Genomic DNA, 17248 nt, shown 5'->3' with positions numbered 1-17248 from the left:
ATGTTCACGCCCAATATGCCAGGCAAAAATTTTTGGGAAGGCCCGACAACCTAATAATTTATAATTTATTTACACTCACACCGTGACCCCTTGTGTCACGCGTAATTTCAAGGCCCGCGCCCACCTCTAATCAGTAATATAAATAAAAAGTGGAAATGGTGCGCCTCTGCCTTAAATAAGGTAAAATACTACAAATGGAGTAACTTTTAACAATCCTTAATAACTATGCAATTACGTGTCTATAACTTTGGTCATACAGGCTTGTTGCAGAAACAAAACCAATATCCGATAGCATTAGAAAAAATACATAAATTTTAAAATCACTTAAACGATTGAGAAAAAGAAAAAACTATTTAGATAGAATTAAGTTGGATAAGATTAGACCTGTGCGCCGCCGGTTATTTTTGTCCACGCTGACGCCGCCGCCAAAAATGTGTAGGGGCTCAGCACGCCGTGCCGATGTAAAAATTTGGCGATGTGATTTTTATTAAAAATAATATTTATATATTTATGAAATATAATTAGAAGAAAAATAATATTAAATATTTTTTTAATAATTAACATTTTATTTTTTAAATTAATATTATTTGCTATAAAAACATTTGATTTGTAACTGATATGTTATTAAATTAATAATACAGAAAATGTATTGAAATATTATTATATATTTTATTAAATTAATCCTATTCCTTTGTTAGTCCTAAAAAGATTTATTTTAGATAGGTTTTAAAAAAGTTAGATTTTATAATTTGTATTCTGTAAATAGTCATGAGTTGTAATTTAGAGTTTCAATGATTTCATCTTTAAGAACTTTTGTGTAAGACCATCAATATATAAGGAGTAATACATAACTCCTCATCATAAAAAATATATAATTTATTTTTTATTATAAAAGGAAATTTTAATTAATGATTTTTATTTTATTGCCATTATAACATATATAAACATAGCAGGACTAAAACATTTATAATGAATGCAGCATTACAAAATCTAGTATATCCTTGCAAGCAAGACCTTCTATGGAAACATTTTGGATCTTAAAAACTGGCACAAATAATAAGAGAACCAATGTTGCGGCAGATAAGGCCTTTTGTAACATATGCTTACAAATAACACTTGATAAAGATGATAGCTACCTTTATGTTATCTTACACGTTCGATTTAACTGAATGTGAAACTGATGAAGTTGTTTCAGAATATTTTCTTAAGATTAGATACCTAACATTCATCACAAGAATCTGGAACAAAAACTTTTTAACTAGTCTAAAAAAAGTACTATTCATTATTTTCGCCTTATAATTTAGAGATAAAAGATGTGTTAGATTTTGAAAAATGAGAGCATTGGATATTTTTATACTTTCAATATTAACCAGAAATGCCCTGTAGGTTCAAGCTACACCCAGCGAGCGCAAACTCTAAAAGATCATCATTATGTCCTATATATCTAAATAAAATAATATTTATACATGATAATTATAACTTAATAAAATCGTTAAATTATAGTTAAAATTTAATTTAAAATTTGTATAATATAGCAAAAATTTGCTTTTAAAAGTATTTCTAATAAATTTATAATTTTAATTAAGGTTCAAGTTAGAAAAATATTTGACGCCGCCGCGCCGCTGTCACCGATTTTTGTGGTGAAGTCTAAATCGGTACACCGTCGCCAGCCGATCGTTTTAAGAAAAAGAAACGCCGTCGTCGTTAAGGCTGTCGGCGCTCAGGTCTAGATAAGATACATATTAAAGAAAAATAATAATTTTTGACCATCATATAAATTTTAAGACAAACATGAAATAAAATTAAAAGACATCTATTGTAGCCATATAATATAGCAAACTGGTAACTTGACCATGATCATTTTAGTCATTGGGAAAAAAATTTAAAAATATTATGGAATAATATTTTTTATATTAATAAATTATATATTTATAATACCTTTTCTTCTTATAGCATAAGGAACGGGTTCGTTGAAAATTGGGTATTAAATTGCCTTGGCCCGTAAAATCCCGAAAATGAATATTGTTATCAGACAATTCAGGCGTATATTGGTCAATTGATATTTGAAGAGACGTAGCATTTTTAAGGATTTCAGCATACTTGTTGGAGTGACCAGTCAAGGGGGCTGTCAGCGGACTTATTAGGGCAGAATTATTCTGATGCCTGGGTGGGATAGGTGGAGGTGAGGATAATATGTCGTTATTTAGTTGCACTTTGTCGAATAGATTGTTCGTATCAATATCTAATATAAGGGGATAAAAAAAATATTATTTTTATTATCAATTGCTATTAGAGTTCTACTAATATTGGCAGTTTTAGGAAAAATATATTTATATGAAAGTGGAGTGAAAAACAAAAGTTAACAGAGTAAAGAGGTGCACCATGATGAAAATAAAAGGATCAAGGCCTTAAGGAAGGCCCAGAATGACAAAGATGATAACAGAGAATATGAGGAAAATGGATCTCACAAATAGTGATGCACAGGGCCAGCAAAAAGAAATATAATTAGAGGGGAATCTGGTTTACCCAGGCAAAGCTGGAAATTGTCATTAAATTGAAAAAAGGAGGGTATGAAAGTTAAGGCAAATTTCATGACTACTATTTTAAAATGATAACTATGGCATTCATTTCCTGACGATGACAAAATTTTGAAAATATGAGCAGAAGCTTATGTCATTTTTTAGCTTTAATATTGATACCTACTGCCGATTATCGATAACTGGCTTATATTTAAAAAAATCTGAAATTTTAGTTGAGTTTTTCAGTTGTTCTTGATATGAACAATCTAATCTCAGACTATTCACACTTTTTTTAAATAAAAGTTTTCCACATTTTTATCACTTTCACTATAGCATATAACCTAGCATAGTTCATGGTTGATATAAAGTATAAAATATAACCTTTTATTTTAAATTTTTAAACATTATGTGTATACAATATAATCATATAACTAATTCGATATTATCTAAGACATTATGCAAAAAATCTCAATTTGTGAAGAAACTATAATTTTTTAAAATATGCAAATATTAATTTTAAATATTTATTTATTAATATATATTTTAATTTAGGCAAAATAATTTCATATATTAATTTGTAATTAGCCAAAAATAAATCATAATATATTATTAAGTAAACAAGGTAAGTATTTATAGGATATAAATAATTTAATATTAGCCAACAATTTTAAAATGCAATTTATCTTATATAATGTTATCTTGTCAATGCTAGAATAGTTTAAATAATCTCTCAATTTTAAAAGGTGAGAAAAAAAATAATCTTACCCATTGCTTGTGAAAATGGAATTTATAAAATTTTGATAAGATGCCCTCTCAGCTGACCGTAATTTGTTGACGACAGGTGTTAAATATTTATACATCCGCTAATAAAGTATTTATTAAAATTTCCGTATTATATTTTAAACATTATTGTTAATTTTATATATAAAAATCTCTTTAAAAAAATTATTTATAACATTTTCTCATTCCAAGTCTATTTGTACACATATTCATATATATGTATACATATTTAATACAATTTTATATTATGTTCATTAAAAAAATCATAATTAATCTTATTTTTATATTAAATTATAAGTTAAAATTTTGTTTCAATTAAATTGAAGACAATTAATATTTTACCCAATGACAAGATAGTAATCCTTAATATAATAAATTCTTAAACTATTAATGTTATATTAGGGGTAGGGGTATGGTTAAATAAGAAACAATCGACACAGCCTCAGCAAATGTTTTAAACTTGATTGGATTTGGTTTCAAAAGCAAGAAAATTTAAGAAAATAAAGAATTTATGCAGCGATTAATCGATAAACTTTCAAGGTTTATATATTTTAAAACTAAGTAGATGAATTGTTACATTTTATGCTGTGTGATTTATGCTAAGCCTTGATGTCAGCAAGGGTTAAATGTGCAGTATCATGGGTTTAGATGTTACGTTAATTTAGGCCTATGCAATAAGGATAAGGATTACTGTTCATATTAAGGAGAAATACTTATAATATTAGACACCTAACTCACGACATTTTGTAAAATCTAAAAGAACCAACCTTGTGAACCTCGTAGGTGGTTAGCTTATGGCTATACTACAAAGTTATGTTGGTGTTTATATTAAATGAGAAGAAATGCTCATTTTATTAGACACCAAACCCACTATATTTGGTAAAATCTAAAAGATACTTAATTTGATCTAATAATCCCCAAATGGGTTTCTTTTTAGCCAATCAAATGGTATTTTAAATTTAAGTGCGCGGAAATTATATCAAAAGAAGCATAACGATGAAAGTGATGGTTGTTTGTGATGGTTTACAATCCCATCACCAACCAATATAGGTGTTAGGAATAGAATTAATCAATTCGAAATATATAATATACAAACAAAAGGATCCAAGTTAATATGAATGAATAATTCCAACGCGAATATTAGATTAATAATCTTGATTGATATTAATATCATATATCACACAACACGTTATACATGACACCTTTCCCCTTTATTAAGCTACAAGCTGGCATTAGAGAATGACATGACTTACTAACAAATTTTCTCCCCAAAAAAATATAAGATTCATATAACATCATATTTAATTATAAATCGACTCATATATATTTATATTTTTCCTATAATCAATATATCATATCAAATATACATTACTTCCTCAAGGACTAATAGATTTCCTAAAAAAAATATATCCCTTCTTGATCTCTTTATATTATTACTTTTCACTATTCAATTCCTTGATTTTTGCAATTTCTTATTGTCCATTACATCTTTTGTTCCTCGGATAAGGGTTCTCTTAAGCCCTTTACATGATCTTGCATTGGCATATAGCTTGCTGATAGCACCTTCACCTAGTAGGGTTCCTGGAAGAGGGAGTGCATGCATGGGCACGAGCCCCCTTAAAAATTTGAATAGCCCCTTGAACAAATTTTTTAATGGCCCTCTAATATCCTCCTGAAGGAAGTAAAAAAAATTGATGGCCCCCTGAACAATTTTTTTTTAGAATTCTAAGTATTACATATAGTATTTGTTGAAACAGTTGTTTGTTATTAAATTTTATTTTTATATATCCTTAAGATGTGTTCTATTTTGTGTTATATATTCAAATTTATATTTTTACTTTTTTATAATCTAATTTTTATAACCTTACCTATTATTAATTTTTGTTTTTCGTTTTGATTATATGTATTCTAATTTATATTTTAGATAATATATATAGTGTGTGTACGAATATAAAAAATAATAAAATATATTTTTACTTACTCTCACCATAACCCTTATTCTCTTCATGGTGCTCCGTTGGCAAAAAAAACTCGCCACCACTAAAAAAATTTTTTCTCTTCGAAATGCAAATATGAATAATAAAAAATTATAAAACGAAACAAATATATTCTATAAAAGAAGGAGAAAAAAGGTAAAATAATTTTAAAATTATTTCCATTATGTTAGCTTTCAAACTCGTTAATATTCCTTGGGAAATTTCTGTTAACGATATACTATTTGAATTGACTTACAATTGTGGTGCACTACTCAAGGATACTGGGTAGTGACGACGTTTTATTTGAATTCGTGAACCTAAAGGTTCTGATCAATTGTTTTAAACTACTGAACGGGAAATTTTACGTATACAAGGATTCGGAGTTTATCCAACTCCATTGTATTTTTGTTAAATTATGATGTTAAAATTTCTAATATATACGATTTATTAATAAAACATGGATATAAAACCAGAATTAATATACAAAATTCCAAAATTGGTTGGACCACTTACTGAGATTTACTTAGACAGAATATTAAGTTATTTTTCGACCAGCACATTATCGGACTCTATTAAAATAAATACTTTGCTTAATAATTTATCAAACGAGGTCTTTGACAATATTAAATCAATTTGTTCCGATACCGACATATTAGATCTTAAAATAGTGACTAAAAAGTTAACTTACCTTTTACCTGTGCAAGATAAAAACATTTTAATAAATAAATTTAACTTATTACAGCAGAACTCGAGTGAGAATTTCATGCAATGGTACATAAGAGTATCGAAACTGCATAAAAAATGTAATTTTTCGGACGACAGTAGATTAAAAGAAAAATTACGTACATCTACCTTAAATGACAAAATAAAATATAAATTTTGTAAAAATATTAATTTAACCTTAAATGAAATGGTAGAGCTAGGAATTAAATTAGATAGTATCAATGATAAATCAGATGTTGATAAATATAAGTTATATGAATAACGATAAAAAGTCTGATAAAGATAAACACTTTAACAATAGAAATAGAAATGACAATAATAATTATTTTAGACCTGATAATAATTTTAGAAATAATTTTAGAAATAATTTTAGAAATAATTTTAGAAATAATTTTAGAAATAATTTTATAAATAATTTTAGAAATAATTATGATAATAAAGATAGAGATAGGAATTACAATAATAATTTTAGATACAATGATAGGAATTATGGTAATAATAATTCGAGATACCACGATAATTATAACAACTTTAACTACAATAACTATCGCTACAACAATAATAATCAATCTAATTATGGTAGAAATGATACATGGCATGATAATAATCAAAGAAAACAAATCCAATACGGTGACAGAAATCGTAACATTTACCAATCTTATAATTATAGAGGTAGTGACAATAATCAGAGAAAGCAAATACAATATAACAACAACTCAAATAATTATAGAGGTAGCGACAACTATAATAGAAAGCAAATACAATACAACAACAATGATTACAATATGAATATTGAAGAAATTATTGAAGAAAAAGTTGACTCTACAAAGAACAAAGATGATAACGATTTCAATGTTAACAACTTATCTGGTGACATGCTCAATGACAAAGATAATGCATTTATGACTACTTTAAAAGTGAACGATATTGTTACATGTATGCAAGTCGATACAGGCTCAAAACATACTATTATACCTCATGGTCTGGCTAAAAAACTTGGTATTAGAGATGTTAAAAAATCCGAGTTACAACTTACCGCTTATGACGGAAATTTAATCAAAATCATCGGCATCACTCAAGTTAAAGTGACTTATGAAGGTATCTCAAAATATATACAAGCGGTAGTGATCGAATCAAGTAACAATGCCTTGTTGGGACGTACATGGATCAATGCTTTAAAAATAAATTTATAGCAAATGTTGACACTAATTACGAAGATGAAATAAAAAAATTGATTAAAGAGTATGAATCCAAATTGACTAATGGGCCAATCAGCAAAGCAAGTGTCAAGTTACATTTAAGAAGAGATGCCCAACCTAAAATTATACCGCCTAGACGTATTCCTTATTCAAAAATTGATCTTGTTAGCAATGAACTTAAAATGGATACATGATAAAATAATTGAGCCGGTGAATGATATCCGATGGGCAAGTCCTGTTACCGCTGTCTACAAAGATGATGGGAGCATTAGGCTTTGTGCTGATCTTAAGGACACTGTAAACCCAGCTCTAGAAGATTTCAGATACCCTCTACCACGAATCAATGATCTAATAGCTAAACTTTCAGAAGGAAAGAAATTTACGAAAATTGACTTTAAAAATGCTTTCTTACAGATCCCAATTAATAAAAGTTGTAGAAATATTTTAACCATATCTACGCACAAGGAATATTACCATTTTACTAGACTTTCTTTTGGGCTTAAGACCTCATCTGCAATTTTTCAACAGATCATGGATCAAATCTTCGGTGATATGGATGACGTTATATTTTATATTGATGATTTACTTATAACTGGAAAAAACGATGAAGCCCACCTTAACAACATAAAAAAAGTGTTTGATAGAATATCATCGTTTGGGCTGATACCTAACTTCAATAAAAGTGTGTTCTTTAAAAACAAAGTGAGGTTCCTGGGTCATGATATTGACGCCAAGGGGATTCATGCTAATCACGGCAAAATTGAAGCAATAATTAATATGCCAGAACCAAAATCAGCTGCTGAATTATCAACATTTCTGGGAATGGCTGGCTACTATAGAAAATTTTTGAACAATTTTGCAGAGATTGCCGATCCTCTATATAAGATTGTCAACAAAGAAAAATGGGCTTGGAACCTAGAACACTCTAAAAGTTTTAATGATCTTAAGAAGTTGATTAGTCTTCCACCTGCTTTGACATATTTCCCTGAATTACCTATAGGGATAACCACTGATATCGAAATGTGGTTTAGGAGCTGTACTATTTCATACTGAAAAAGATGGTAAAGAAAAACCTATAGCTTTCGCGTCAAGAACTTTATTAAAATCCGAAATGAACTATACTAATATTGAGCTTGAGGCTCTTGCTATTATGTTCGCTATAAGGAGGTTCCAGGAATACTTAATCAGCACAAAATTTACAATTATTACTGACCATAAACCTCTAGTTCACATCTTTACCAAGGGTCTTAAGGATAATAGCACCATGTCCTTAAGACTCCAGAAGTGGAATATTACATTAGGAGGATATGATTTTAATATAAAGTATAAAACCGGTAAATATAATGTTGTTCCTGATTGTCTCTCGAGATTACCACAAGAATGTCATGATGAAGGTGTTGAAAATATCACTATAATAAATGAATATGGGGATTTACCTATTAATTTTAATCAAATTCGTGATGAAACTTTGAAAGATATGGAATTAAAACAAGTCATAACTGATATTAAAAACAACAGGCCTATAATGAATAATATTTATAAAAATATTGAATTGGAATTAAGTATATTTAAGGATTGTCTTTACAAAAGCAACAGAATCATAATTCCGTCTTCTATGAGAAAAAATATACTACAGTCATTACATTAAGGTCACTTGGGAGCAGGAAAAATCAAATCCTTAGCCAAAGATTACATGTGGTGGCCTGGTATAAATAATGACATAGTAATGGAAGTGAAAAGTTGTGACGATTGTAACATATATCATGATAATCCTATAAAGATACAAAAACCATGGGTTTCGGCAACCAAACCGTTTGAAAGGATACACATAGATTATGCGGGTTCGTTTTTCACAAAAAATTGGTTAATAATAGTCGATGCCTACAGCAAATTTCCAATTATTATTCCTGTTAAAAATATTACGACCGATGTTACTTTAAAAGAAATCTTTAAAACTATTTCACTATATGGAATACCTGAAACTATAGTTACTGATAATGGCACTAACTTTACGAGTAACGATTTTGAAAAATTTTGCAAAAATTTTGGTATCAAACATGTGCTCACATCTGCTTATCACCAGCAATCCAATGGCCAGGTAGAACGCATGGTGAGAACGTTCAAAACACATATGAAAAGGAATATTAAAATTGACCTAGATATCGCACTTGGCAAATTTTTATTTAATTACAGAAATACGCGTAATGATACTACAGGAGTTATGCCATCTCACAGAATGTTTAATCGAGATATTAGAATTAAATGGGACTTATTAAAACCGTTGGAGGAGAAAGAGAATAAAATAAACGTTATGTTGCGTTATTCCTTTATCTTATTTTTTGTTTTTTGCATTTGAACTTTTATTATTTTTGTTATAATCTAATTTTATTTTATAAACGGCGTAACCTTACTTTTTTATATATTATTTTACTTTTTTGTATTTCGTTTTATATTCTAATTTATATGTTAGAAAATGTATAAATACCTTAACAAAAGAAAAAGAAATTAGTTAATAAAATATATTTTTACTGACTCGAACCTCGCACCATATCGTCTCCATCCATATTCTTTGCATGGTGCCCTTTGGGTGGTGGACTAGAAAAAGATGACTACCTAATCTGCTGAGATGACCATCTAATCTATGACGATTGTTTAATCCATTGAGATGACTCTATTTATATGACTACCTATTGACTACCTATTGTGTTGAATGCTTAACCTATGGAGATGACTACCTATTGTGTTGAATGCTTAACCTATGGAGATGACTACCTATTATGACTCTACCTTGTGCTTAACCTATGGAGATGACTACCTATTATGACTACCTTATCTATTGTGATGTTATGACTACCTTATCTATTGTGACTACCTAAACTACTGAGATGACCAAGAATCAAACCTTAGTACGTTCTTTCATGCAAAAAGCTTCTTTCTTTATGGTGTCCCGGCTCTGGATGTTGGACTGGAATATAATAGCCAGCACCTAACCTAATGTGACAACCTAGGAAGAACTGATATGGAAGTTGAACGATAGGTTATGAATTCTATTTTGTGAGACCAATGATGATTACTTATTATTCTAATCCACGTAAGAAGTATTATAAATTAAAATTTTATGCCAGGATAAAGGCATGTTATAAATTTTTAAAATTACTAAAATGTAAAATCATAATGGATAATATTGATATTTTTTTTGATTTCTTGTATGATGACGAATTGTTGTTAATTAACAAAACCTAAAGATGAATTCTTAAATATAATTAAAAATATTAAAAATCCTAAACAAGAAGATAAAACTTAATTTTAAATATGTTAAAATGTAATTTTTAAATCACATGATTGATTCAAATAACCCTTATAAGTAATACTTAATATGATAAAAAGTTTTTGAAATTAAAAGCTTTGAAGACAAAAAGTTATGTAAAAAAAACATTCATTTTAGAAAAATATATTTAAATTATGTGGTGAATTTTCAAAACTATCTTATGAAGAATTTTTTTTTTGAATTAAAATTAGGGTGTGAAATTTAAAATTTTATTTAAAGAGAGGGAAATGTGAATAATATTTTATTTGCATATTTTAACCTGGGAGATAGAAAATAAACAAAAATTAATTAAACACTAAAACACGAAAAATTAAACGCTTATAAAATATAAAACGCTAAAAATATAAAACGCATAAAACGCTAAAAGTATAAAACGCTATGATTAACTTAAAAATAATATAATAATTATTATGATTTATCGTTCCTTATTCTGGATTAAAATTTTATTCCTTATTCCATAAATTATCATTCCTTATTACATATTTTATTGTTCCGAAATTCAAAATTTTATTCGTGCATATTATTCATATATTTGATTTGATCAACTATTCCAAATTACATATTCTGATTTATTCCAAATTCCAATATTCAAATTAACAATTGAGTACGATCAAACAAGCTATGATTAATGGAGACAATTATATGGATATCAAGCTTGTGATTAAACAAACCAACGTGCAAAATCGATTTATACAAACCAACGATTGGACAAGCCAACGTTATGATGATTTGTGATACAACTTGATTACCAAAATTATAAACCACTTGAACAACAAACTCTCTATGACTTCTCCGATGAAATTATCAGAAGAGGGAGAATGTTGCGTTATTCCTTTATCTTATTTTTTGTTTTTTGCATTTGAACTTTTATTATTTTTGTTATAATCTAATTTTATTTTATAAACGGCGTAACCTTACTTTTTTATATATTATTTTACTTTTTTGTATTTCGTTTTATATTCTAATTTATATGTTAGAAAATGTATAAATACCTTAACAAAAGAAAAAGAAATTAGTTAATAAAATATATTTTTACTGACTCGAACCTCGCACCATATCGTCTCCATCCATATTCTTTGCACGTTACTTAACCACGAAATAGAACCTTTAACATAGGAAATTTTGTTTGGTACAAAGTACAAGGTGATGATAAATGGTGCAAAGACATGATCTCACTTAAAGAAAGTGAAATGATGTTCCAAATTTAGACAGAGAAAGGTATTTTGAGGAGACATTTAGATCAAATAAGAATTAGAAACTGTTTTAACACAATTATTAACTATGACTTCTTTTAAGGAGGGAAGTGTGGACAAAAATATAAAAATTACTGATAATAACGATATAACACCTATTTCTAGACCTGTGCGAATTAAACAAAAACCTGTTTATCTAAAAGATTACATAACTTAAAATATAAAATAAATATTAAAATGTATTAAATAAATTAAATATTAAAACGCTTACACTAAAACGCAAAAAATCAAAACGCTGAAATATTATATAACAATCTTATTGATTTATCATTCTTCGGTTATTCTTATATCCATTTTGATGAACTATTATTCGCAACTTACTGATAATAACAATTTTGAAAAATGATAATAATAACAACTGAGTATTACCAAGCAAGCTATATAACAAAATCATGATTTGGAGACAACTTAAAATAAGGATATCAAGCTTACGATTAAACAAACTAACGTGCAAAATCGATTTAAACAAACGAACGATTGGGACAAGCCAACGATTACAATGACTTATGAAACAACTTGATGAACAAACTAACTACATTAACATAATTAAAGTGTGAAGGGGACAAGCCAACGATTACAATGAGTTATGAAACAACTTGATGAACAAACTAACTACATTAACATAATTAAAGTGTGAAGGCTTTTTAGAAGAAGGAGAATGTTATATATTCAAATTTATATTTTTACTTTTTTATAATCTAATTTTTATAACCTTACCTATTATTACTTTTTGTTTTTCGTTTTGATTATATGTATTCTAATTTATTTTTTTAAAGATAATATATATATAGTGTGTGTACGAATATAAAAAATACTAAAATATATTTTTACTAACTCTCACCATAATCCTTATTTTCTTCATTTTGATATTTCTTCAGGTTAATCTATTAACTTAAAAGTAACTTTATTTTGTTTAATGTATTTTTTTTATTGATTAACTTAAATAAAATTTAACATAATATATGAAACAGAGAAAAACGCGATTACTGGGCAATAAAATATGAGCTTGAAAAATGTAATTTATTATTTTAAAATATAAAACATTATTCATCATTAAGCATCTGTAAATTTTTCTATCATGAGAATTAAAAGATAAAAATGAGAACGAAATTATTTTATCAAAGAACGAAGTTATCTAGATCTATCGTTAATTCTCAGTTTTTCAACAGATATTATTTTTAAAAAATTATAATAAGACTATATAAATTTTTATTAAATTAATGCTATTTAATTATTATATTAATAATAAAAATTTTATTTTCATTATGTTAACAATTGCAAATAAATTCTTTGTTAAAAATGGAATATCAATAACACTCATGGTTAATTTTATATTATTTTAGAATTATACATTCTATTTTCCTATTAGAATTATTTATTTTTAAAATAAAATATTAAATAGATATTAAATATGGCATATTATATGACAAATAAAAAGATTTATATACGTAATAATATAAGTATCAATCAAGCATTAACAGTTAAAGCATAATTTTTATAACCCTAATTAAATAAATATAATCATTTACTAATTGGAAAAAAAATCCAATTTATAATTGTGATTTGTGTTACCCGAGTTCAAAATCACCAATCAACTATTTTTAAATTTAATTTATTATACTTCTTCCTAATAAAATTTCTAAGATCCAAACCAGTATACTAAACTACTTGGTTAAAAATCTAAATATATTTAGTTAAACAATCTCTTACTCATTTATTTTATATTAGATAAGAAAGAAAGAATAAATTGATTTTGAGATGAATGCTTTAAATTAAATGACGGATATGGGAACAAGGTTAATATTTTAGACAAAAAAAGAGTAGGTAATGAAAGAGTTTGAGTTGAATTATATTTAAGTAAAACATCTTTTACTCATTTATATTATATTAGATAATGAAGAAAGAAGAGATATTGGTTTTAAAATAAATATTTTAAATAATGAAAATGGAAACAAAATTGATGTTGATAATATTTTAGACAAAGGAAGATTTGGAAGTAAAAGAGTTAGAGTTGAACAAAGTATACTTAATTAAAACATCTTTTACTCATTTATTTTATATCTATTAGATAAAGAAGAAAAAAAACTATTAAATTTGAAATGAAGACTTTAAATAATAGAAATAAAAGCAATATTGATGTTGATGTTGATGATATTTTAGGCAAAAGTAGATAAGGCAATGAAAGAGTTGGAATTGAACAAAGTACATTTAAAATACAGTTTTTAAATTTCAAACTATGCTTTAGATAATATAAGAAGAATAATCATTATTCTGAGATGTATAAACATTGAAAGCAAAGAAGTTAAGAGATAGAAAATAGGTAAATATAAGATATTTTATTTGTGAAACAATAAAAGCTATATGTGAGGTTCAATCTGAAGATATCTCTTATAGTATTAAATTTTATAATATAATTAAAAATAAATATAGACATAGATTCTTATTCATATGCTATAGCCTGATTATTGGTAGCAACAATCCATATAAAGGTATATTGGATAGTGAAGGAAAAAAAGAATATAAACACTTAAAATTATTAGCAAAATTTTTTTATATTCTAAATCATAAATATTTAATAATTATAATATATATTCTGCAATCGTAAATATTTAATAATAAATAGATAAATATTTTATACTAAAAACTATAATTTTAGCTTACCAAATATCTTGTATTGTTTTACTTATTATTTAGTTGCTAGTATTAGTATATATGCAAAATATTAAATAATATTAGTTCCGAGTTTCCAACCAAATTTCAATTTAAAAAGTATCATTTATTTTTAAAAAACCCAGCTAAATCCCGGGAAAAGGTGGATTGAATGCCCACAAAATAGGGAGTATGGGGATGAATCCCCACCTTACAAAAATTTGCTAGTTGAGACTCTGTCATTGTAAAGACTAATGACGTCCTTGCCTTCACCTGCCTTCTTTTGTTTATAGTATCATCTTCGTATCGTCTTTTTCTTATTTATCCTGTTAGTTTTTTTCCTTCTTCTTCTTTGCATCTTTTATTCTAATATTTTAACCCTGTCTTTTTGTGGCTATCTATCACATATAATCCACTTTACTAATTTTGATCATCATACCCATATTGCACATTTCATTTTTCCTCGTTCATCATATCACCTAATCGTATGTGTCTCCTTGATTTATCATATAACACCTCTTGTTATTCCTTGTTTATATATTGTCATTTCGGTTGCAATTGCTCTTGGTTATATTATTTATCTTACCATTGCTGATTGTCAATTTAACTTTTGTTTCTTACCTTCCATTTCCTTGTATGCTCTTTACTAATATTTTAACTTTCATATTTTATAAAATACATTTTCTTTTAATTTTCGTCATCATTTTTTTATAATTTTCTTTCATTTTTTTCTTTTCTTTTTCAACAACAATACCAAATATTGTTAATATATTTTATATACTTTTTAAAAACTCCAAACATATATATATTTCTAACAGCTACATTCACGCCCGAAAAATATCCATATACCCCATTCTAGACGGATACCATCAGTGGCGAGGCTACGGGGGTGGTTTTCGGGTTTGGACCCCTCCCAGAGCAAATTTTTTTTTTAGATTATACGTTCAAAAGACTTAAAAGGGATTTTATATGAATTATATTTTTCTGGTTTTGATGTTTGTGGAAGGATATAATATTACTATTGAAATTATTCTGGATAGTATTATTATAAAGTCATTGAGAATAATCTAAAAATTATAATAACATATTATTGATGCATTTAAAAAATATATTTATTATATATTATCGAAGATATGGTTATGATTTGTAAGATAAACCCGGCCGAAGGCCGGACAAAAGGGCCGAAGGCCCATTAAAGGGGGTCTAGGGGGGCGAAGCCACCCAGCTTTTATATGTATGGACCCCCTCTAAGGAAAATTCCTAGCTTTGCCACTGGATACCATTAAGTAAATCCCCTATAATAACATTCATATTTACACTCAAACATTAAATATTAATTTTAAGCATACATAAATTTATTCATATGTACATTCTTCCTTCATCCTTAATATTAATAGATCATAAACTAAACAATATCCTGCAAACTATTAACATAACATTAAATCATAACTACAAAAAAAAATACAAAATTATTTAACCAATATTTAATTAAATAATTTCATCAATTAAAAAAACATTCAAATCAGCCTTCAACAACAATCAAAACAACAATCCACAATTTCAACATCTCCAAAAATACCAAAACCTCAATCATAATCCAAACAACAATTCACAATATTAACCCAACAAAAATTCAAAATTCCATCAATATCCATCAAAATCAAACAACCATATTTAAACCAATCCCAATGCAACACCAATTTCACATCAACAACTCCATCATTTCACACATAATAAAAATTTAATTCAACCCTATCTCACTCCCAATCCTACTATTAGCTCAGAATTAAGATTCAAACTAATATATTTCTCAAACCATACTCACTCAACCCACTTTTTACTCACCATTACCATCTAATTAAATATAAATATTTTCTAAACCAAATTCTACTTTTAAGGAAATATCCAATTTCTATTATTTTATCATTCTACCCACAAAAATTATACCAAATCTCGACTTCTCTTCTTAACATTAGCCTCAAACAATCACTAACCCCCAACCAACTTTTATCATTTATCCACTCATTCTATCGTGTTCCCAACGGATCAATTACTCAAAACCTAATTCTTAATTTAAAAAAATATAGAGATTCAACTATCATTAATTGAAGAATCTATTCCCCAGCTCATTATTAAACATAGTGCTGTAAAGTAACGTCAAAAAAGTGACGTCGTTACTACCTTCGTTACCTACTTAGAGGTAACGATTAACGGTATCGCGTTTCTTTTTGAGTAGCGGTAACGCAAAAAGTTACTTTAAATTTTTTTTCTTAAAAAATGTTAAAAAAGAAAAATATGTTTTATTGCACTATAAAATTACTTTTATTATATTTTAATATAAATAATTTAAGCCGAATTTTCAATTCATATTAAACACCATTCCTTAATTTTTATTTTAAATTCTCTTTGTTAAATTTTTAGTCGAAACTTAATCTAAGTAATATTCAATTAAAATTCAAATTAAATGTTAACAATAATATTATTCTGTTTTATAATTTATTTTAAAATATTATGTCCATAGTACTTAATTCTTCAGGTGAAGATGATTTAACCCTTCCCTGGCCCCAATTTGAAAAATATTTTACACCATTAAAGAAAATGAAGGGTATAAAGCCTACACTTTATAAATTTAAATTATGTCCCAACGCAAATATTTCAGCCTCAATGTTCAGCAATTCAAATTTAAAAAAGCATAAAGGTAAAAAGATGAATTAATATATTATAATTTTAAACATTATTTTAATAATAGAATATTAAATCATGCGTATTATAAAATAACCATTAAAAGAAGTATTTTTCCATAATATTTTGAAAAGCTTAA

The 17248-nt window shown here is 26.9% G+C and overlaps 1 protein-coding gene across 2 annotated transcripts in view; it reads right to left on the bottom strand.

Moving 5' to 3' along the window:
- LOC135925637 (rab11 family-interacting protein 4A-like) overlaps window positions 1-3384 on the bottom strand; it is a 37041-nt gene extending 33657 nt beyond the window's left edge. For both annotated transcript variants that reach the window (XM_065461016.1, XM_065461015.1), the window contains exons 1-2: window positions 3285-3384; window positions 1939-2242 (exon numbers count right to left, since the gene is read on the bottom strand). In XM_065461016.1, the coding sequence (XP_065317088.1) occupies window positions 1939-2242; window positions 3285-3288 (308 nt within the window). In that variant the 5' untranslated portion in view covers window positions 3289-3384. The remainder of the gene's footprint in view (window positions 1-1938; window positions 2243-3284) is intronic.
- Between the last annotated feature and the right edge of the window lie 13864 nt (window positions 3385-17248).

The sequence above is a fragment of the Gordionus sp. m RMFG-2023 genome, chromosome 3 (assembly GCF_954871325.1).
Source record: "Gordionus sp. m RMFG-2023 chromosome 3, tfGorSpeb1-WG-v2, whole genome shotgun sequence".
NCBI lineage: Eukaryota > Metazoa > Nematomorpha > Gordioida > Chordodea > Parachordodidae > Gordionus > Gordionus sp. m RMFG-2023.
The sequence above is the reverse complement of the archived record's forward strand: the minus strand, read 5'-3'. Positions and strand labels throughout refer to the sequence as shown.